The following is a 20,818-nucleotide window of genomic DNA, read 5'->3' as shown; positions in this document are numbered from 1 at the left end:
AGGGGATGTTGGAGGGAGAAAAGGACTTAATTTGCTTTCCACAAATCATGGTCCCAAAGTAATTATAAATTTGGAGACCAAGAGCCTGGTTAAAAGCTCAACTACTATACTAAGAGGTCCATGCTTGTGAGATTTAAGAGTAAGAATGTAGTAACCTCAAAAATGATAGGTGAGAACCAAAGGGCATGGCGTGGGGAAGACCAAGCACAAGAGAGCAGAGGAATTGTAGGGATTGAGGAACATAGTTTTGTTGTACTGAATTCACCAGAATATTTAGAGGTTCCTGTGAGGACTTAGTTCATTCAGGGACTCTCAAATGTACACCTGAATCCCACTGAATTTTCTTTTCAACTGGCATAGCACTTATGTAAGCCAGACACCCTTTGAAGTGACTTACAGTTCAAACCTTATAAAAACTTGAGGTAGGCAAAGTTGTCATCCTCATTTAACAGATGAGGAAACAGGCAAAGAGAATAGCAACAGCTAAGCCGGGATTCAGATAGAGCAGCCTGAGTCGAAATCCTGTGCTGCTAACGCATATACTAGATTTTACTACTGACATTGGAGTTTAATAATTTAAAGAAAATGAAAATTTTAATGTATCACTTTTATGTACCTGCCTAATATTTGCATGTTGCTCCTTTCAAGCTTGAAGTAAATTCAGTTTCCATTGAATATCAAATTATACTTTTTAGAAAGGAGTTTGAATTAGTATATTTGGTTTTAAGTGTTATACTTCTCACAGTAAAACCTAAACCATGCATGTGTAAATCTTATTTTTCCAAATTGAATTTTTCTAGCCCAGTGCCAGTACATATGGGCGGTCAATAAAAGTCTTTAATGATAAATTAACCTGTTGATTACATCAATACATACATGCTTATTAGAATAAATACAACATAAAACTGAATCAAATTTCATAATATCTATACCTACCTTCCACTGTAAAAACTCTGAGGAATGTGCAGTTAATTTCCTCTTAAAGTGATCTTGACTTTAGCTCCACTGTAAAGGTGAGTTTATTCACCACTGAGTATACATCTTTCCAGTATATCCTGTTAATTCATTCACCCTGTGACTAGTGACATGATTGAGAAGTCGAGTCTTTATTTTTTCCATTCATACACTATGCCAGGGATGTTCAGTCTGCTTTTCCTACTCTGCATGTATGTAACTATCCTGTGCAACTCAAGCCAGAGAACCAGGAGCCTTCCTAAATTCTTCCCTTTTCTTCAGTTCCTCCAGGTACAATTAACTTCTCTCATTAATCATTTACTTCTGTTTCCTGTGCCTCTGTCTTCATTCAGACACTCTTCAAATCTAGCCTGAATTATAGCAGTGATTTCCTATTTGGTCTCTGGGTTCCAGCCTTGACAAATACCCCAACTTTCTTCCTCCTCTAGTTCCTCCTTTACCCACCTAAGAGAAAGTCTCTCTAATCTGAGAATTTATCCTTTATTCTGCAGTCAACAGCTTTTGGTATTCCCTACTGCCTCAGGACAAAGGCCCAACTCCTTAACAAGTTGCTGTGGTTCTCCAGGTTCTTAACTGGGCAAATCATGGGTGTTAAAAGGATATCTGTAGAATCAATAAATAAGAATAAAATATTTTCAAATGTCATAATAAGTATGTTCAATTATCATAATAATTAAACACAGCTCAAATATGAGTTGTTTCAGCTGATATTTTTTTAGAAGAAACTTCGTAATAGCTGATGTAGATAAAGAATGACGGATTGTGTGAGACTCAGATATTATGTGTTGGTAACTTGTAATGATTCATGTGTTCTTTTTTTATGGGTCCAATTTGGTTTTGAAAATAAAAACTAAACATTAAGATTTTACATAATTTTTAAGATTATGTAAATTTCACTTCTGCATGGAGTTCTACTGTTCCCATAACTATAATAGAAATAGAACCTTCTATAAAAATCTGTACCGAGCCACTCAAATCTTCTTAATGTTTTGATGAGACAATAAAGAGATTCAAATAAGTTTTTATTCTCATTCTAATTCTCTCAATTAATAAATTCTCTCAATTCAGGCAAAAAAGATTACCTGAGTCTTGGCCAAGGATTTTGGAGCTACCACAGGGCTCAATAGGAAAGAATTATGTGATTGACTGGTTAATCATCTGTGCAATGGGTATGGGAGCAGGAGGCTATAATTATTATGCCATATTTCCTAGCCCTGATTAAATGTTGCTTAACAATTTAAAAAAAATTTTTTTTAATGTTTATTTTTGAGAGAGAGAGAGAGAGCACACTAGCACGGGAGGGGCAGAGAGAGAGGGGGGCACAGAATCCATGAAGCAGACTCCAGGCTCTGAGCTGTCAGCACTGAGCCCAGTGTAGGGATCGAACCCATGAACTGTGAGATCATGACCTGAGACAAAATCAGATGCTTAACTGACTGAGCCACCCAGGCTTAACAATTGCTTAACAATTTAAATGATATTGTTTACGTGGAAGAATTGTGAGGAGAGTTACTTCGGTACTAAAAGTATCTTTCTCTTTCAAATTGTATTATTGCCTATTCTAGATTTCTATATAAAGTGACCCATTGAAATAAATTATTAATATTACATATCTGAGTGCTAAAGAATATATTTTGAAAGTAGATGTCTTTGATACTGGAAGAGTTGCTATTTGTAGCAACAATGAAATTGTTGTTGTTGTTGTTGTTGTTATTGTTGTTGTCTTGGAGATATAAATCCATAGGGCAATGAATTAATAGAAAAAGAAGCATTAAAATATTGCAATTAGTAATCAGTTTGCATGAAAACGATATAGTATAATAGAGCATAGCACAGATTATATAGTATCTAACAGACCAAAGTTCAAATTTTAGTACTGTTATTTTTAAGATGTATAATGTATACAGGTAAGTGAATGTTTAAAATCTTTAGTTTCATAGTTTCAGTCAGGGATAGAGTCTCACCTTTGCAGGACTATTGTAAGGAACAAGTGAGAAAATAAATGTGAACTGCTGATCACTTACTAAGGACACAATGAAAATGAGTGTCTTTTTGTTCCATCCTTTAATAACTTCCAATATATCCATTCTTAAAACGATTCCTCCTGCATAAAAGTTGGGGATATAACATACCTTTGTTCAAAAATAACACTCAGTTAATATCAGTCAAGTATTTGGTGATTAAACACATATCACCCCCATGAGAGGAATTAGAATGCAAAAGTTGACATAACACAATTCCTGTCCTAGTGAACGATACATCTGCTCAGGACACAGGCAAATATTGTGATAAACTCCCATATTAACCTACTAATTAGAGAAGAATTAAGACCTGTGGACCATGGGAGGACGAAACTAACTTTGGGAAACTTGAGAGATGCTTCAACAAAAGGTGACCTTTGAGCAGGATTTTGAAGCAGCGGTAAGGTTTTGTAATATAGGGAAGAGAAGGATTGGTCTTTCAGATGAAGGAAACCTCATGAAGAAAGCCATGGGCCCGTGGGAGAAGAGGTTATAGATACGGAGCAGAGGTGTGGTGACAGTGGAGAAAACGGAGCAGAGATGAGCAGAGGAGACAAAGCTGTAAGAATCTGAGAAAGCAGAAAGAAACGCTGCACACCAAGTCACAGGGCTTGGATTTTACCCTGTGGGCAATGAGTAGTCAATAGCAACTTCAGGAAAAGGGGTTGACATTCATTCTGTCTTGGGAAAGTTCATTCTGTTGATTATGAGAAGAATGATCTGATTTGTCTGGAAATAAAAAAATGGACTGATAACAAAGAAGAGCTGTTATTAGGCTCTGTGGGAGAGATGACTGACAGAGAAAGCAAGTAGTGGGTAATGACTGAGGCAATGCCATACTGTTCAACAGAAAAAATGGTGACAGTCAAGTTACATGACAAAGAGGGAGGATGGTATGAAAGAAGGAGAATGAATTGTTATAAACATTTTGGGAATATCTGGGAGAAATCTAGGTGATAGATCCAGGTATAATATCTAGGGGCTGTCAAGATGATATTTAGGAAAGGAAAGCGACCTCGAGGGTAGGGTTGAGATTTGAGTATAAAATGAACACCTGAGGTAAAAAGAATAGAAGAATAGATCGCCTGTTGCCTAGGATTACAATTTTGAAAATATTCATGATAATGGTACAAAATTTAGGGGGTGGAGATAGTCGATCTATATTTGGGAAGGAGGAGTAGCTGGAGAGGTAGCTGTTTCTTTAGGAAAGCTATGTGAGGTGAGGATTTCTAGAAGGAGGCTATCAATAGTATCTAAAGCTGTTGCAGGATAGGAGATGAGGCATGGCTTGAGATGTATAGATTATGCTGTTTGACTTTACAGAATGGAAGGTGGGGGTTTTTTTTGTTGTTTTTTGTCGGGTTTTTTTTGCAAGATTGCACATTTGTGAGTATTCTGTAGAGCACAGCCTTTTCAATTTTATTATGCGTAAGAATCCTGTTAAAATGCAGATGAGACCTGAGGGTCATTATTTTTTAAAAAGTCCCAGGTGATGCCAGTTTTGTTGGTCTTTGGACAACACTTTGAGTGGTCAGGTACTAGCAGTTAGTAAAAATGGGTAAGTCACAATCAGGATCTGTTTACTCTGAGAAGCTTTCTATCCTCATAACAAGTGGATATTATAGTTCAACATGGGCATTTGCGCTGAAGTTACATTAGAAAGGTCTGGTAGTTTGGATCTTTCTGTGTGTTGAAGATCAGATGAGTTTTATTATTTTTTTAAAAATTAATTTGACCGCCTCTAGTTTCTTCCTCTTGTCTTCCATGTTAGGGAAATAAAAAGCATTCCCTTGATATTTCACTTTATCAGCTAGATGAGCAGATACTTCTTTCAGTGGAACCCAAAATGAGTCTCAAAATATTTCTTTTGTGCTTCTGTTTCTGATATTTTTATCATCCACTAGTTAGAAGAAGTCTCATTGAACAATCTTTCCAGGAAAAAAATACATACTCTTCAATCCAGATGTTTTAAAAATTCCTAGTTTAATGATGTTCTGACTGTATTTATCTACTGCATCTTGCCTCAGAGCTGTGTCTACATGTCCCTTGTGTTTGTTTTACCAATAAATTGCATTAGCTGTACCCCCTCACCTGTTCTATTACTAGACTGTTTGTACATCTGAAACTTGGGATATGGTATTACAAGCACCGTGGGGAAAATAAGGAGCCGAAGGCATTGTGGGAAGTACTGGGGGTTTGAGTTAGTGCAGTAAACAAGGAAATTGAAAGAGAACATACATGCAAATGGACTTATAGAGGCTGAATCAGTGTGACAGCCTATGGAATGCATATCTGCAATAATTACAAAGAAAAAGAGAAGAGTCAACTGTTGAGGTTTCAAGCCCATTGAACTAAAGAAAATGATGATCTTATGAATAGAAACAAGAAATTAGAGGAGGGATCTGATTAAGACCTGGGGGATAAAAGAAGGAAAATGGTGCTTAATGTGGTGACTTTGAAGATCATGGAAACGGGCATCTTTTACTCAGTTATTGTTGAGGGCTGGGGATGCAATGCACACATTAATTCTATTTTATAATAGATTTTATTTAAAATCTTAGCTAAGAAATGAATTGCTAAGTGAAAGAATGCATACAAGTGTGTGAGGAGAGAGGGCATATGAAAAAATCATGCCTTTATGACCTTGATAAAGGAAAAGGACCCAGTGAAGGAAAGAGAAAATGGATAATAATGATGGTGGGCAAATCAAGTGAGCTCACTGGTGCTACACTCTATAAAAGAGAAAGATTGCAAAAGGCAGAGTGAGCAATATGGCCAAATACAAAGATGTTAGAGTATGGTGAGAATTAAAGAAAACTCCGTGTTCTTCACATAACAGTTTCACAAGTGCGAGGGAAGCAGAACAGAAGCCAAGGTTCAAAGGATTAAAATATGAGGGTTTGGTGCAAAAATCTAGGCAAACATAGAATATTATTATCTCATCATGAATTAGAAAACACATGGGCCATAAAAACCAAACTGATTTTAGCAAGTCAGTTGACCTCTCTAGATTTTCTCCCCCTACCCGCTTCCCTCCTAGAAATTATTGTACTTCTTTAAAATCATGGAAGAAACCCCTATGAGGTGTCTTCGGTTCCCTTAAGAAGGATTTATTATTTCATTGTCATTTCTCCAGCTCATATGTGTGTTCAATTTCGGAGAGTACAGGATAGGATATAGTAGTGAACCTTGAGGTAGGTCCCTTTCTCTTAGATTCACAAAGTAGACTGAGAAGTTCACAAAAAATATTCCTTCACTTTGGGTGCTTTAAATTTAGATTTTAAATTAATATCTCATTTCATTCACACACTTTGGTTTTTATTTTTAAATTATTCTCTGATGTCATTGTCACCCGAGGTAGTTTCAGCAGATGGGGCCAGTTGTCTCAGTGTCCAGGGGAGTTAGAATGCAGATGTTATTATGTGCAAATAATAATAATTCACATGTCAAATGTGAAAAATAAGTGCTATGAAAAGCTCCTTAGCTATGCGGATTTTATCCTTTTCTACCCAGGCAGTGTCTAAAAGGTCTTCTTGCTCCCTAGTGGAGGGAGAATTAACTTAGGAAGCATGTCAACACCGTAAGAAATCCTTGCCTTGACTAAAATCCCTGTTGCTTGGCAGCAAAGCAACTGGATGAACTGCATCAGGGCTCTTTTGACCCTTTTACCCCGATTCTAACACCCCCATGTTGTTCCTGTTTCCTTGGAGACTTTGGAAACTACATGCACATCATGTACGGTCCTCACAGTTCACCTGAAAAGTGATTCTCCCCTCAGGCATCAATGCATGACCATTACAGGGTATCTGAACATGTTTTAGGTCTAGTTGGGTCTGACCATAGCCTGCAAAACACTAATTTTCGGAACATTCAGGTAATTCCAAAATTAGCTTAACTTCAAGTGCAAAATTTCATTTTGTTTGCAAAGTATTCACTGCTCTTTAGAGCTCGGTTTAAATAATGCTTTGTTTTGTGTCTTGGAGTGAAGAGTTTTATTTAAAAAAATTATTAAGAATTATTGTTCAAGAATGCCCAGAAGTTGTCATTAACAGTTGTCGAGTTTGTTTTTGAAGAATTTAACTCTAGTTTAATCCATTTGACTTTTGCATAGCTCTCTCTTTAGAGAAACATCTTGTATTGTTCACTTCCTTAAAACATTCAAGGTGCATTCAAGATACAACACATTACATTTGTCAGACACCAGATGTTTTAGTCATTTGGTTTTCAAGATAGCATTTTGGTTAAAGCATCAAATTAGAAGAACTTGTTAAAGAAAATAATGACTCTTACATGTTTTCTGTTCATTTTAACCTTTTTGAGAAGGAGATCTTTGTACCATGTAAAGTCAGATTTTAGCTTTCCTGAAGTTTTCATAGTCATTTACAAACATTGAATTTTTTGTGCAATGAACTACTATTTAAGATAATATGAACGATATCACACAGCCATAATTTTAACATCATTGATGATACCGTGACAAGGGGTGCATGGCATTATTTCATAGTGTGTTCATTAATCAAAGTTCATGGTATATGTGTTGCATTATCATAATTTTCTAATTAATTTATTCTTTATACATGCTTATACATGTTCCAATTGCATTTCATTAACTCCTAGTTTTCTTGTAATTTTGTGCTTTCTTTCCATGTTCAAAGAATCTCTTTAATTCAATTTCTCTGTTTCTCCTCATACAGTCTGGCAGCCAGATATGCAACTCAATCTAATCACAGTGGAATTGCAACCAGTCAAAAAAAGCCTACTAGGTCAGTTAATATCTCTAATTTATTGCTTGTTAGTGATAATAAAGTAACTGCCCAGTGATATTTTGTCCTATCATTCTAAATTTTTTTCATAAATCACATACTTCTGGATGAAAAGTTTAGAGGGATGAATTCCTCCAACTGGATTTGCATACACATTCTCAGGGATGAGCATGTTTGTGTTAGATCATTAAATGGGTTTTGGCTTCTTCTGTTTTGGTTTTGTTACATATAGTGTTATAACTGGGCTGAAGTCTAGCTTCTAGGCTTAGAGAAAGTCAAGGAAAACATGACTTTGAAGGCCCCATTCTTTCCAGGTTACAGAATCTGGAAGTCACACAAGAATGTGATTGCTTTTTGAAATGGGCATGCATTAATTACTGCATGTTTTGAAGCAGAATTGAGGAATATTGGCAGGTATTTGTGGGTAGGTTAGCACCAGGTCACCAGGTTAACCTGGACTGTTCTTTTATCTATAATAGTTTAAATTGTTGCTTCTTTATGACATACATATTTTAAAGACAGTCTGTTATAGTAAATGACTGCATTATGGAAAATACTGCTTTATAACTGATGCTGAAAGTGATGTGTTTTTAAAACTGTTAAGTTACCAAAGGCACAATGGTGCAGCTGAGTGGAGCCACACAAATGTGTTTTGCACCCCTGATTATTATGTGATTATATGTGCCACCTCTCTCACTGGAGGAGTATCTCAGGGGTGGCTCCCTAATCACTGCTCTGATAATGTATCATACATACTATGCACTGTTTGACCACAAGGACTGCTTCTGATGCCTTGACTTGAGGTATGTTCTTTTCCTCTTGCCCTGGTTTTCTAAGTTATGTTCATTTCCATAGTAATTTAAACGATTCTGGAGAGAAAAATGTAAAGGGTATTTAATTAAAAGTAAGAAAAATTATATGAAATCAGATGTGCAAAGAACAGTGACCTGCCATGTACAATAAGCATTTTTTTATTACCACTTCTAAGGCTCATGCATATAAAATATACTTTAGTACTTTGATTTAATAGAATATCTCTCTCTCTTGTCTTTTTTTGGCTTCATTCTTATTTCTCTTTTTATTACTTTGATGAATGATCTGGAACTCTGGCTGCCTGTCACATTAGGGTAATGAGAAGAGCAAATGGATTTTTTAATTTGTTTTAATTTGTTCTTCTGAGAACTGAAGATCATTTGGCTTCATGGGTCACGGTAAAGATTAAAATGTATTTTAATTGCTTTCTAGAAACAGGTCAAGTTTCATTGCAAGCAGGGCAAGTTGTGTGACAAAATGTGTTTATACATGTGAGTTTGGAATGAACTTTCTAAGTCTGTAGCTGGGTCTGCAGGAGTAGTTCTCAGATTTATTATGATTGGGACATTTGGCCAAATTAATTAATTGAGTTCTTTCTGCAGAGTGCAGTCACTGGTACTCAAAATTCTTGGTGTCTGTAGTTAATTGTGGTGTCCTTACATACCCTGTGTATCCATTTGAGCAAAAGTTAATGCTGGAATCATCGAAAAGGTTCCAATCTCATGTGTGAGGCAATTTCTAATTGGCAAAACAGCCGAAGGAGCTATTTATTAGCCATATGTATTTAAACTCCAAAATACAATCAACATTTTGAAATTACCAAGTATTCCAAGAAAGCAGAACTGTTTTTAAGCTGGTACTTGAGTTTTCCTGATGTTCATTCCATGTTGCAATACCTGTTGCTATTTTTTAAAGGTACCTATAGTATTTAAGAGTTTGATTTCCTAATAATCTATGGAGGTAATGTATCAATTATAAAGGTGAGTTAAAGTACGAATATAGTAACAACTTATCTTGAAATCGTGATATATTGTGCATCAATATAACAGTTATTTTTATTTTATACTTTCATTTAAAAAATATAATATGAGAGAACAGTAAAAATTTCAGTGCTTCATTTTCAAGTTCTGGATTTTTTTCTTTTAAAATAGAAAATGTCAGAGAAGTACACAGTGACATTCACACGATGGCAGCAAATGCTGGCAAAGATGCTGACATCCTTTAAGATCATGTTTTTAAATAGGACCTAGGATGCCAACATTGGTTCCTAATGACTAGTTTTAATTGATACAGACTGTTTATTATACATACAGTATGTTAATAGTATAAAATAAAATATAGTGATTGTATGTTTTAGGCACAATTCATGAAATAATTGATACTTGAAATTTTATTGTGGAAACTACTTTAGCAGTGAAATAAATTATCCACATTGGTATTTAGTGTTAGTCCATGTAAAATAACTCTAAATCACACCCTAATGTGAAACTTACCCTAATTTTAAGACAGTCTGTCTGTATTTCCTTGTGGTCTGTCTTCCATACACGAAGAATAGCTAAAGTTACTGTCGCTGTAGGTGTATTTTACATTATCATTCTGCTCATAGAGATTTTCTTGCTCTGAGACCTTCATCCTTTCTTGTTATATCACCTCTGTGATCAGTTGGCCACACTTGCAAGATAACCAGTAGAGTCTTGGTACTTATTTTTGGTAAAACAGTTACAGAAAAAAAAAATTGAGGCAGACCCATGAAATATAAATTAATTCATGACCTTGTCTCTGCACCATGTTTTAATAAGAGTAGTTTACTACCTTAGATATACTATAAGCATTTGCTATTAGCAGTTTTTTCAGTACCTTTATTTTTCTTATTATCAAGTTGACTTGGGCTACAGCTATGAGCTGAGGATAAAAACAAATGCCCCATACATTGAAAAGAACAACTTAATAATAACTGCAAATAGGTGATTAATACCCTGAGAACATAATAAATTTGTGTTGTTATTTCCCTTGCTTTTCATGTAATTGTTACAGTAGTTTTAAGTCAAAATTTTATTATTATTATTATTATCATTATTATCATTATTATTATTATTATTAGGGGTATGGTAAGAATGACTTTTTAAGTTAAAGGTTACATTATTTCTAATTGTTCTACATTGTTAATATCATTTGAGGGCAGATTTATTGAAAAGTGAGACAAGATTTTTCTGAAGATTCTTAATCCTTGTGTTTAGCCATTTATCACTTAAGCCACCAATTTTCTGCTAAATAGATTTTAGAACATCCTATATTGTGCCTTTCCCATTAAGGCTTCCCTGCTCAGCACCTCCTACCCCTATGTTTTTGCAATATACAATAATGATGTAGTTTTTCTTATACTATTTCAGGCTTCCAGGTCCCTCTAGGGTGCCAGCTGCAGGCAGCAGCAGTAAAGCCCAGGGAGCCTCTAATTTAAATAGGAGAAGTCAGAGCTTTAACAGCATTGACAAAAACAAGCCTCCAAATTATGCAAATGGAAATGAAAAAGGTAAGTGTTTGCCTGTTACATCATTATGGCATAAGGCTAAGGTATTAGCCTTGTAAATTACATACTAAGTCCAATATTTGAGCAGTGTTAATGGCTTTTGGAATGGAGTTCTTACCAGCACAGTTTCATGTTTTCAAACTGCCCCCTCCTGAATTCTAGCTTTCTTCAGGGCTTTTCATTCTAAAGAACATTTTAAGGAAGTAGACTCATACATTCTAAAGTGTTTAATTGTAGGGGTGCCTGGATGGTGCAGTCAGTTAAGCATCCGACTTTGGCTCAGGTCATGATCTCGCAGTTCAAGTGGGTTTGAGCCCTGCGTCGGGCTCTGGGCTGACAGCTCAGAGCCTGGAGCCTACTTCAGGTTCTGTGTCTCCCTCTCTCTCTGTCCCTCCCCTGCTCATACTCTGTCCCTTTCTCTCCCTCAAAAATAAATGACACATTACAAAAAATTTAAAGTGGTTAATTGTATACCCAAGTCTAAAATCTTTCTCCCAAAAATATTTCCTCCTCTTTTGCCTTCTCATGTTTTATGAACAATTATTATAAATTGATAAATTTATATTAAACTTATTTGAATATTTAGCTTCAGTTAACATAAATGCCGTAAGTCTTTTGGGCATCAGAAATTGAGGCATAATTAGGATAGATATTTAATCTATCACAGAAATAATGTGACCTTAGTTTTCCCTAAAGAGACAAGTTATCCATGTTTGTTTTATTTTCTTGAAGAGTGCAGAATGGAAATATCAAATCACAAAATCATCAGGAAGAAAGGAGGTATGGTGGAAGTCTGTGTTAAAGACAAATTATATTCTCACTAGATGATACACAATTCTCTGTATTGTGCAGTGTGCATTTAACTAGGTGCTGGCTTGATACATTGCACTGTGGAGCGTGGACACAAGTGAGAGCACGTTCAATGTATATCAAAACCGTGAGGGAATCAAGAAACTCTACTGTTATAGGCAGTGTGACTGTGTGGGGGACTAAGGCCTTCGGGTGGATTTTGTGGTAGTTTTTGCAAACCAATACAATTTTAACTTCTCTTTACAGTATTTAGCTTTCCATGCAGCAAAACACGAAGTCCATAAGTGGAAAATATGCTTAGTTAATAGAATAGCAGGCAAACTCAGCCGGATAGGAACTTTATCGCTCAGATTAGATCATGTCAAATTGTTTCGTAAGAGTATCTGATTAGACGGCTTTCTCTAACTTAGACATGAACTGACAGATAATCTGTCAATTGGACATTTTTTGTGAAGATTTCCCAGCCACTAAAACAAAATTGGAAGAGAGGCTCCTGGGTGGCTCAGTCCGTAAGTTTCTGACTCTTGATTTCGGTTCAGAGCATGGTCTCATGATTCGTGATATGGAGCCCCAAGTGGGGATTCTGCCCTGACAGCAAGTAGCTTGCTTGGGATTCTCACTCTCCCTCCCTCTTGCTCCCCCTTCCCTGCTCATGCATGTCCCCCCCGCCACCGCTCTCTTTCAAAATAAACAAACAAATATTTAAAAACAAACAAACAGACAAAAAATTAAAACAGACCATAAATCCCTGAAGGCAAAGCAATGTCCCTGGATCCCTGCAATACCCTCTGTTCTTGTATCAAATGGAACAAAGGAAGAAAATAATGTATAATTGTAAGTTAGGAATTTCTTTAAAGTATCGAAGAAAGCTTCTGATTCAGGAATCTGAGAAATATTACTGAAGATTTACACTTTTCCTGTGGAAAAGGGAGACAACAATTTTCTTTGTTTTGTGACTTTCCTAGAAAGTGTCATACAGAGCCTGAATGTGCTATGAAATTCTAAGCGAAAGTTTGTTTAGACATAGAGATATGTTGAATGAACTCTTCATATATCCAATTTAACTATGAGATTATATAATTATCTGAAATTTTTGCAAGAAATGACTAATAACATTGGCAAAAAAATTTAGAAATGCTTTGGATGAGCTAACATTTTGATATCATGGTGTATCTGAAGTTTTCTGTCATGTGAAATTATTTTCTGTATTTCTAGTGTCTAAAAGTAAAAATCTAAAAGTAGACAAGCATTTCTATTTTTCCATAGCCATTCAACCAACCTCTCTTACATATGTCTAGGAAGTAATGCAAAACTAGGATGTAGCAATATTTACAACCACCACAAGGTGGAGACAGATGACATACATTATGAAGTTTTTGACAATGTAAAGCAGATTTCCTCAGATCCATAACTGCAGCAAAATATCAGAGTTTTCTTTACTTTTGATTCCAACTAACTAAAAGTTCTAAAGCATTAAGGTGTGTGATCACCCCTTCACAAATATTATAATATGCCCAATATAGGCATTAGATGCCTGAAAACTGTCAAAAATGACTGAAACATAAATTGCATCATATGATTGCTACATAGTATTTTCTATTAACACGGAGTTACAACTTAATGAATACATGCAATATCAATGTTTCTTTCTATTAAAAGATTTTACTTATTTATTTATTTATTCATTCATTCATTCATTCATTTGTCTATTTCAAGTAATCACACCCAAGGTGGGACTCAAACTCACAACACTGAGATCAGAAATCATGCGCGCTACCAACAGAGCCAGCCAAGCACCCCTCAGTGTTTCAAAATTAATCATTGTCATTCTATTTTATATTTCTAAAATATTATCTTAAGTTATAAGAGCAAACAAAACAATAACAAACATCACAAATGAAACCATTTATACTTTACTCTTTAGACTATTAGAGTGGTATATTTTTGGGGTCAGAATGTTTTATTTACCCTTTTGTCATGGATATTTATAGTGGTAGTGTAATTTATATAAAATGTAAGATTCCTTCTGCTGACAAGCTTATCTCTATCACAGACTAGTTTGCATACATATCCTAAATATGATCAAGTAAGGGGAACATTAAATAAGATTTTTCAAAGGTTATAGTATTATAAGGACAGAATTCAGAAAATACTAACTTGAGTATTCTAATTAATTGCTCTTCCTGTCTTAGTTATTAAGTTGTAATATTTAAGTTTAATAAATTAATACATTTTACTTGAGGTATTATCCACATTATCCACAACATGCTCCCTGAAATGCTTCTAAGAGGAAGTATACTTTCTACTTTCTTTAATAAGTTTTGGGTGATGAGTTACATGAACACTTGAAGAATCTCTAGAATTTGTAATCGATAATAAATATTTATTGACAGCGAAAACAGTTTCATTTCTCTATTAAAAAACATACTGTGAAAGCACAGCTTTTCACATGTATGGCACTGTAAAACAAACTTACTTGCAAACTGTGTGACTTATCCAATGAAAGGAAATCAGTAGAGAGTCACCAACTTCCAAAGATATATCTAACATAATTTTAATAATAAAACAATTCAAAAAAGAGGGTGCTCATTTCACCATTTTAGCAAATGAATTAAATGTCCGTGAGCATGGCCATAGATGCTTGCTTGCAGAGAAGGCAGGAGAGAAATGTTGTCACAGCTGGGGGCAATGCCATGTCACCCTCTGTTGAAATTGAAAGTGGGAACAAATTTTTCAGAACAAGTGGGAAAATGAAGATAGCTCTGTTTGTAGAGAAGCATTTCTTCCGAGAGTCCAAATTTCTTCTCTTGGTGACCTGCCATTCAGATACGGACATCGAATAATACGTTCCGACCCCAGCATTTATCACTTTGCTCATACACTACACACAGATCTATGCTGTAAAAAAAATTAAATGCCCATCTTGTGATCTTGTGAAGATGATGCCCTGGTTCATTTAGATACACACTCTATATGCCTGAAGCAAACTATCTTAAGAAATCATTCTTGTTGTATAAAATCTGGGTATTAAATCTGCAAAAGGTGATACAGTTTAATATTATTAGGGACGTAAATATCCCTAGCTTCATTTGGAATTCAGTTTCTGAACTATGATCTGTAAACAATTACTGCTTGACAGTTTGTTAGCAGAGAATTGTTTTTCTGTGTTGCTAAGAAACATGCCACAGTACCAGAGGGCATTTTGCCATCTTTTCATTGTTTCTCCCAAGTGATTTTTACGTTGTACCTGTGTATCTACTAAGGAGATGTCCTTTCTGTTCTCCTGGATCCTAATGAAGTGTCTTCTGGTGTGGACATGTTCACTTTCATCTACACTCAACATAGATTTAAAAGGACTGACACGGAGAATTTGGCAGCATTGGAAATGAACTTTTGAAAAGTAATGAGCTTTTGTAAAGCTTAATGTGAAGGTTACATCAGTCATGGAATGTTGACTGCTAAAACATAACTATCTGGTTCTTAAGTACTTTTTCCTTTTTTTTTTTTAATGCTCTGAATTACTATAGCATTAAAGAACTAAACTGTTGTACTTTCTTTTCAAGATAATGCAATTATCTTTTACTTATTACATTGCTTTACTACTGATTTATTTATGTGTTCCACCATGACTTTTTGCTTTATTTCCTCGATACTTATAGAAGCCTAAAATATAATGTTAAATGAAAATTTCAGGCTAATCTTAGAGATTTTTCATGAGGTAACATAATTCAGTATGTGTATTAGATGATGTGAATCAATAGACTTGAGAATATATGTTGTTTCCTTATGTATAAATGCTCCCATATTGAGGTGTACACGTGTTATTCATGCCAGTACATAAATTGCATACTTAAAAAAAAGTGGCTGGCGAATAGAAGTTTCCCTAAATTTCACAATGCTCCACAAAGTGGCACTGTAACATTGCAAGTGGTACGATATGAGCATGTGCAGAATGGATAGCACCTCTAGGGTTCCGGTAATACCACTCCATGTTTCTGTTAAGTCATCATAAAGTTGATGATTGCATTGCCTGTGCAATCAATGCATCGATTGCCTTGATGATTGCCTGTGCATGGCACAGGCAATTGTTTATGGAAGATAGTGTGGTGAGGTGAATAAGGGGCCAGTTGGTAACAAGACATATTTGGATTTGAATTCTGCATTTTTTTCTTTTTACTTTTTAAAATGTTCAAATGTGTTTTGATATGTTATTGTGAAATGCGAGTCTAAATTAATTAATTGCCAGGGTCACATCGACAAATCATTTTCTTCCTTTCCCAATGACCTGTGATGTTAACGTTGCCCAGTATTTAGCAGGGATCCTGTGTATCAAGGAGTACAATGTCTGCTACTCAGCGAATACTTTCCAACGAATGGTGCTATTGTCATCATTTTGGTTATTTTGGTGTTACTTTGTAAGTTGAAAGCTAGTTTGCTTCCATCTAAGCAACATACTCTTCAGGGAGGAAGAAGAGGTAAATAGGTTGAGGACCACCCCTGTCACCTCTCTCAGGGTAACAGCAGGCAACATGGGGCTAAACTCTAAAGCTAGCTGAAGTTCCACAGAGAAATGTCTTATCTAAACTTAGCCATATGCCTGTGTGACTGCCACACTTATCAACATGTATTAATTTTGGAGCTAGATTGGCACTTTTTTCCAGGTCATCAATGTTATTTTTTTTTTAAGATGAGATGACTAAAAATTAACTCTGTCAATGTACGTGTTTTCTGAGCATGAATTAAATACTATTCTTATGTCAACTCAGCCGGGTGGTTCAAGTCGAGTGCCCAAGGAGGTAGTATATAATGTACCAAGTAGAGAGTGTGTACTGTTCTCCCCATTTGTATTCTGCTTCTTGAGAAAGAAAGACACCATGCTTCAAGGAGGTACCCAATTAGCTTCACTATTGTGGCAAACGTGGCTTTCTAGAGAGCCACACCAGCAGAATTTCTGGGCGTGCAGCGAACATATGGGAAAAGAAAGAGAGAGTGAAGAGCCTCCAAAATTTGGAGTCAGAAAAACCTGAGCTCTAATTTTGCCTCTCTCTTTTCTGAGCTTTACTATATGTGTGAATTGGAACAAATTACTTTCTCTTTTTAAGTTTCAGTTTTCCCATTTATAACACGAGAAATCGTAAGTGTATTACAGGTTATTATGGGTGTAAGTGAGATCCTACATATGAAGAGCTTTAAACGTGATAGCAAGTATCAGAGTACTTGGAAAAAGTAAGCAGTTGATAAATAATATTATTTGGTTGCAGTGGGGTTGATGATGGTGGAGGTGGAGGCAGAGGAAGGGGAGGAGACAAAGGAGAGCAAGTGGGAGAAAATGTCTCTTTAGAGGTTAGAGACAAGAAGCCAGAGCTGTAGACATAGGTCCTGCAGATTCAAGACAGATCCATTGCAAGAATGCCCTTAAATATGTGCATTGGGTAGCTGTTCCTTTCCTCATACCCAGATAACAACCCGTTCATAGTCAGAAGCTGAGTTATCAACATTCAGAAATATATCCGTGAGACCAGGCTATTTAATACTGAACATGGAAATTGCACAGAGACTAGAACTCGTGGCGCTGTCAGAGCCAAAGACCCTCCCATTTCAGTGGCTGCTGTTGTGCAACCTTTATTGTGAGGAGTCCGGGGAGACTCTTATTATTCCAGTGCCTTCCTGATGCACAGCAACCTATGATTTGCCCTCTTAATGAGACCCAAAGCACCTCACTGCTGCTCTATAGAGAGAGGCTGGGGACAGATTTAGAGTGCAGCTTAGAGAAGTGTCTTATATGTGTGTACTCATCTGAGAACAGTTTTACAGCTGTTGCTGTGATGGTGTCCATGGTTTGGATGTGGATGTCATAATTTGGAGTCCCTGCTGTCTCATTTTTGAGAGCGGTGATGTTGAAATTCCTCTTCTGTACTTGAACTGCTATAGCAGTCTATCTAGCAATGGCAGAACACTTAAACATCCTGGTGGATTCTTTCCTACCTTTTCTTCTCATTCCCATCAAAACTCCCAGGCACGCAGGGACAGGAGTCTCCCGACTTCTTAATCGAGTTGCAAATACAAAGAGGATACACACTATATGTATGGCCGTCAGGAGAACCTGACAGGCTTCTTTTGTTTGCCATATCCCTAGCCACACATTGCCAAGCATCCCATGAATATCGAACTGGCCGAACTCTGAAAGTTCAGAAGGCAAAGAATATTAATACTGCACATCTATGGACCATGTGACAAATTCAACCAAATTGGGTACTGGCATAAGAAAAATTCTTGAAAACTGATGTCAGCAACTGCCAGGATTTCCGAGTCTGTTCAACCTTTGTTACTCAAAACATGGTTTGTGACGCAGCAGCAGCAGCAGGAGCCTCTGGAGCTTATTAGAAATGCAGAATCTCAGGGCCCATAGCAGATCCGCAGAATCACAATGTGTTGTGTGCTCAATAGGATCCCTAGATAACTTCTGTGCCCATTAAAGTTTGAGAACCTCTATGGGAAACACTTAGGGTGTTAGACATTCTATGCATAATAACAGACTTGGTCTTTGCTTTAATGGAACGCAAAGTGCAGTATAGGAAACAGGCAATTACACTCGAGTAATAATGGTCATAAGGGAGGAAATAATAAGCTATGGAAAAATGTAAAGGAGCCACCAGACCCAGACTTGATGCTAGGATGATCAGAAATGGGGGTGGGGATAATGCTTTTGTGTTTTGTTTTGTTTTGTTTTGTTTTTGTCCAGAGGAAGCGAGGTCAAAGTTGAGACCTGACCACTAAATAGAAATTATTCTAAAGAAATATTTGGTAGGCATTTCTACCTGCAGGTAGATTCAAATTTTGGTGACATGTTGTCAGTCTCTGAAAGGGATCTTAACATGTAAGCGAAATAAATTTGGAACTACCTGTACTTAAAAGAGATTGAAGTAAAAGATTGAAATCCATTAACAGAGAGTGAATGTATTTGAGACGGGTTATTTTGAAGCTTGTTAGATTTGTTTGTCCTGAATTAGTCGATACTCCTACTGTTTTTCAGAATACCTTAGTGTTTATATACAAACCTAATGGATTTCTACAGACATTCTAGAAATGGACACAATTACAGATATTACCTGAATATTGAAAAACATCAATTTATCATCATAGGCTGTACAATTTAAATATGCCATGTAAGCATTTTGACTTTTCAGTAGACTATTACATTTTAACATAAAGTATACATGTACAGTCTTACAGTAACTTTTGCCAGTTGAAATATGGAAATGTAGAAAGGTAATGAGAGTTAGAATTAATGTTTGTATACCAATTTTTAAAAGAAATATTAAAGAGGGCACTTGTGATGAGCAGTGGGTGTTTTGTATAAGTGATGAAGCACTACATCTTACATCTGAAACTAATATTACACTGTATGTTAACTTTAATTTAAATTAGAATTTGGAATAAAAAGTGAATATTAACTATAAAATGCATTTGTCTATTCTTGTTAATATAAATTTCACAAATCTATTATATCATTTTAGGCACACTTATTTTTAAAAAGCTTAACTCACACAAATACTTAACTAATAATTTAACCTATTTTTGTGTCTCTAATTTCTTTATTTTCTCTGTTTTATAGTAGTTTCCTTTTCTGAAAAATGGTTAAAAGTAGTTTTTGGTACAAATGGGCTTGATTACATATTATTTTCCCTGCATTTTGAAGAACACATTTAAAAATAAAAGTATTGTAGTTTTATAGTTGTAAATATTTGATGAAATTGAATGGGCTCTAATTCTTGAATATTAGGAAAAGGATATTATTTATAAAATATTTCCTTTGGACATTTCGTCAAAAACAGCTGCATTTATTTGTCAATGTCTAGTGTGTTAACAGTGCTAAATGATGCCTCTGTTACATAAATATCTAATCTAATCATTGATCATTTCATGTCTCAAAAAAAAAAAAAAAGAGATGAAAGAAGGAGGCATTTATGGTAGATGAAATTTAGAGTAAATGACTTGACCAGAATTATACTGTTCCTCAATATTAAATAACATTTATACTGAGGTCTTTAAACTCCAAGCTCAGTTCTTTCTATTCTATGCCCTGTTATAAAATCTCTTTTTTGATTTAGTTTTTCATCCTTAAAAATGAGACTTTTTATCAGGCATTAATCAGTGTTAAAACAGTCATATAACAGTTCATATCATAATGAGATTTCTGAGTGGAAAGTAAAGTGAGTAAACACATGCATTATAAAGTACTTTTTTTTTCTCCCCCCCCCCCCCAAATAGCTTGATTTTTTTAGTAGTCTTTAGAGTTTGTTCACATCACTTCAGGAGGTATGTTAGTAAAGGGCACCAGCTCTGAATTGTGTTCAAATCCAGGATGAGTGACTTTGAACAAGTTACGAGTTTTTTATTTGTGAAACAGGAATAATATCAATACATACCTTATGGGGTTGTTATATAGTATATATGTAATTTATGTTGCATATATAACATATGTTTTATGTAATATATATTATATGTAATATATCTAAGTATATATTAAAATTCTATGTAATATGTGTGATATGTAATATATGTAATATATAACATATTTTATGTTACATATGATGTATATTTATATATGTTATATATAATGTGTGTGTCTATATATGTAACAGTACATTATCTGACCCATATAAGCATAGATTTCATGCTTTTTTTTAAATTCAGATTAAAACAAACAATACTGAGAGCTAAATCATGATTCATAAGCACATTTAATCAGCTGACAAAAAGCTAGTCTCCTGTAGGTTAAAGTGATTTCTCAACACTTATCATACAACGTATTTTATAAAACTATGTGGAATATCAATTTACTGCTATGAACTACAGCAATAATTGGGAGAAATACAAAGAACTGCTTAAGGAAAGGATAGTGTTTT

The 20,818-nt window shown here is 35.3% G+C and overlaps 1 protein-coding gene across 7 annotated transcripts in view; it reads left to right on the top strand.

Moving 5' to 3' along the window:
- NAV3 (neuron navigator 3) overlaps positions 1–20,818 on the top strand; it is a 600,880-nt gene that overhangs the window by 385,468 nt on the left and 194,594 nt on the right. For all 7 annotated transcript variants that reach the window (XM_040491360.1, XM_040491363.1, XM_040491362.1 and 4 more), the window contains exons 6-7: positions 7,691–7,759; positions 10,963–11,102. In XM_040491360.1, coding sequence (XP_040347294.1) covers positions 7,691–7,759; positions 10,963–11,102 — 209 coding nt within the window. The remainder of the gene's footprint in view (positions 1–7,690; positions 7,760–10,962; positions 11,103–20,818) is intronic.

Source organism: Herpailurus yagouaroundi, unplaced genomic scaffold (genome assembly GCF_014898765.1).
Source record: "Herpailurus yagouaroundi ecotype Mexico unplaced genomic scaffold, PumYag 182, whole genome shotgun sequence".
NCBI lineage: Eukaryota > Metazoa > Chordata > Mammalia > Carnivora > Felidae > Herpailurus > Herpailurus yagouaroundi.
This window is presented reverse-complemented; position numbering and strand designations above follow the sequence as displayed.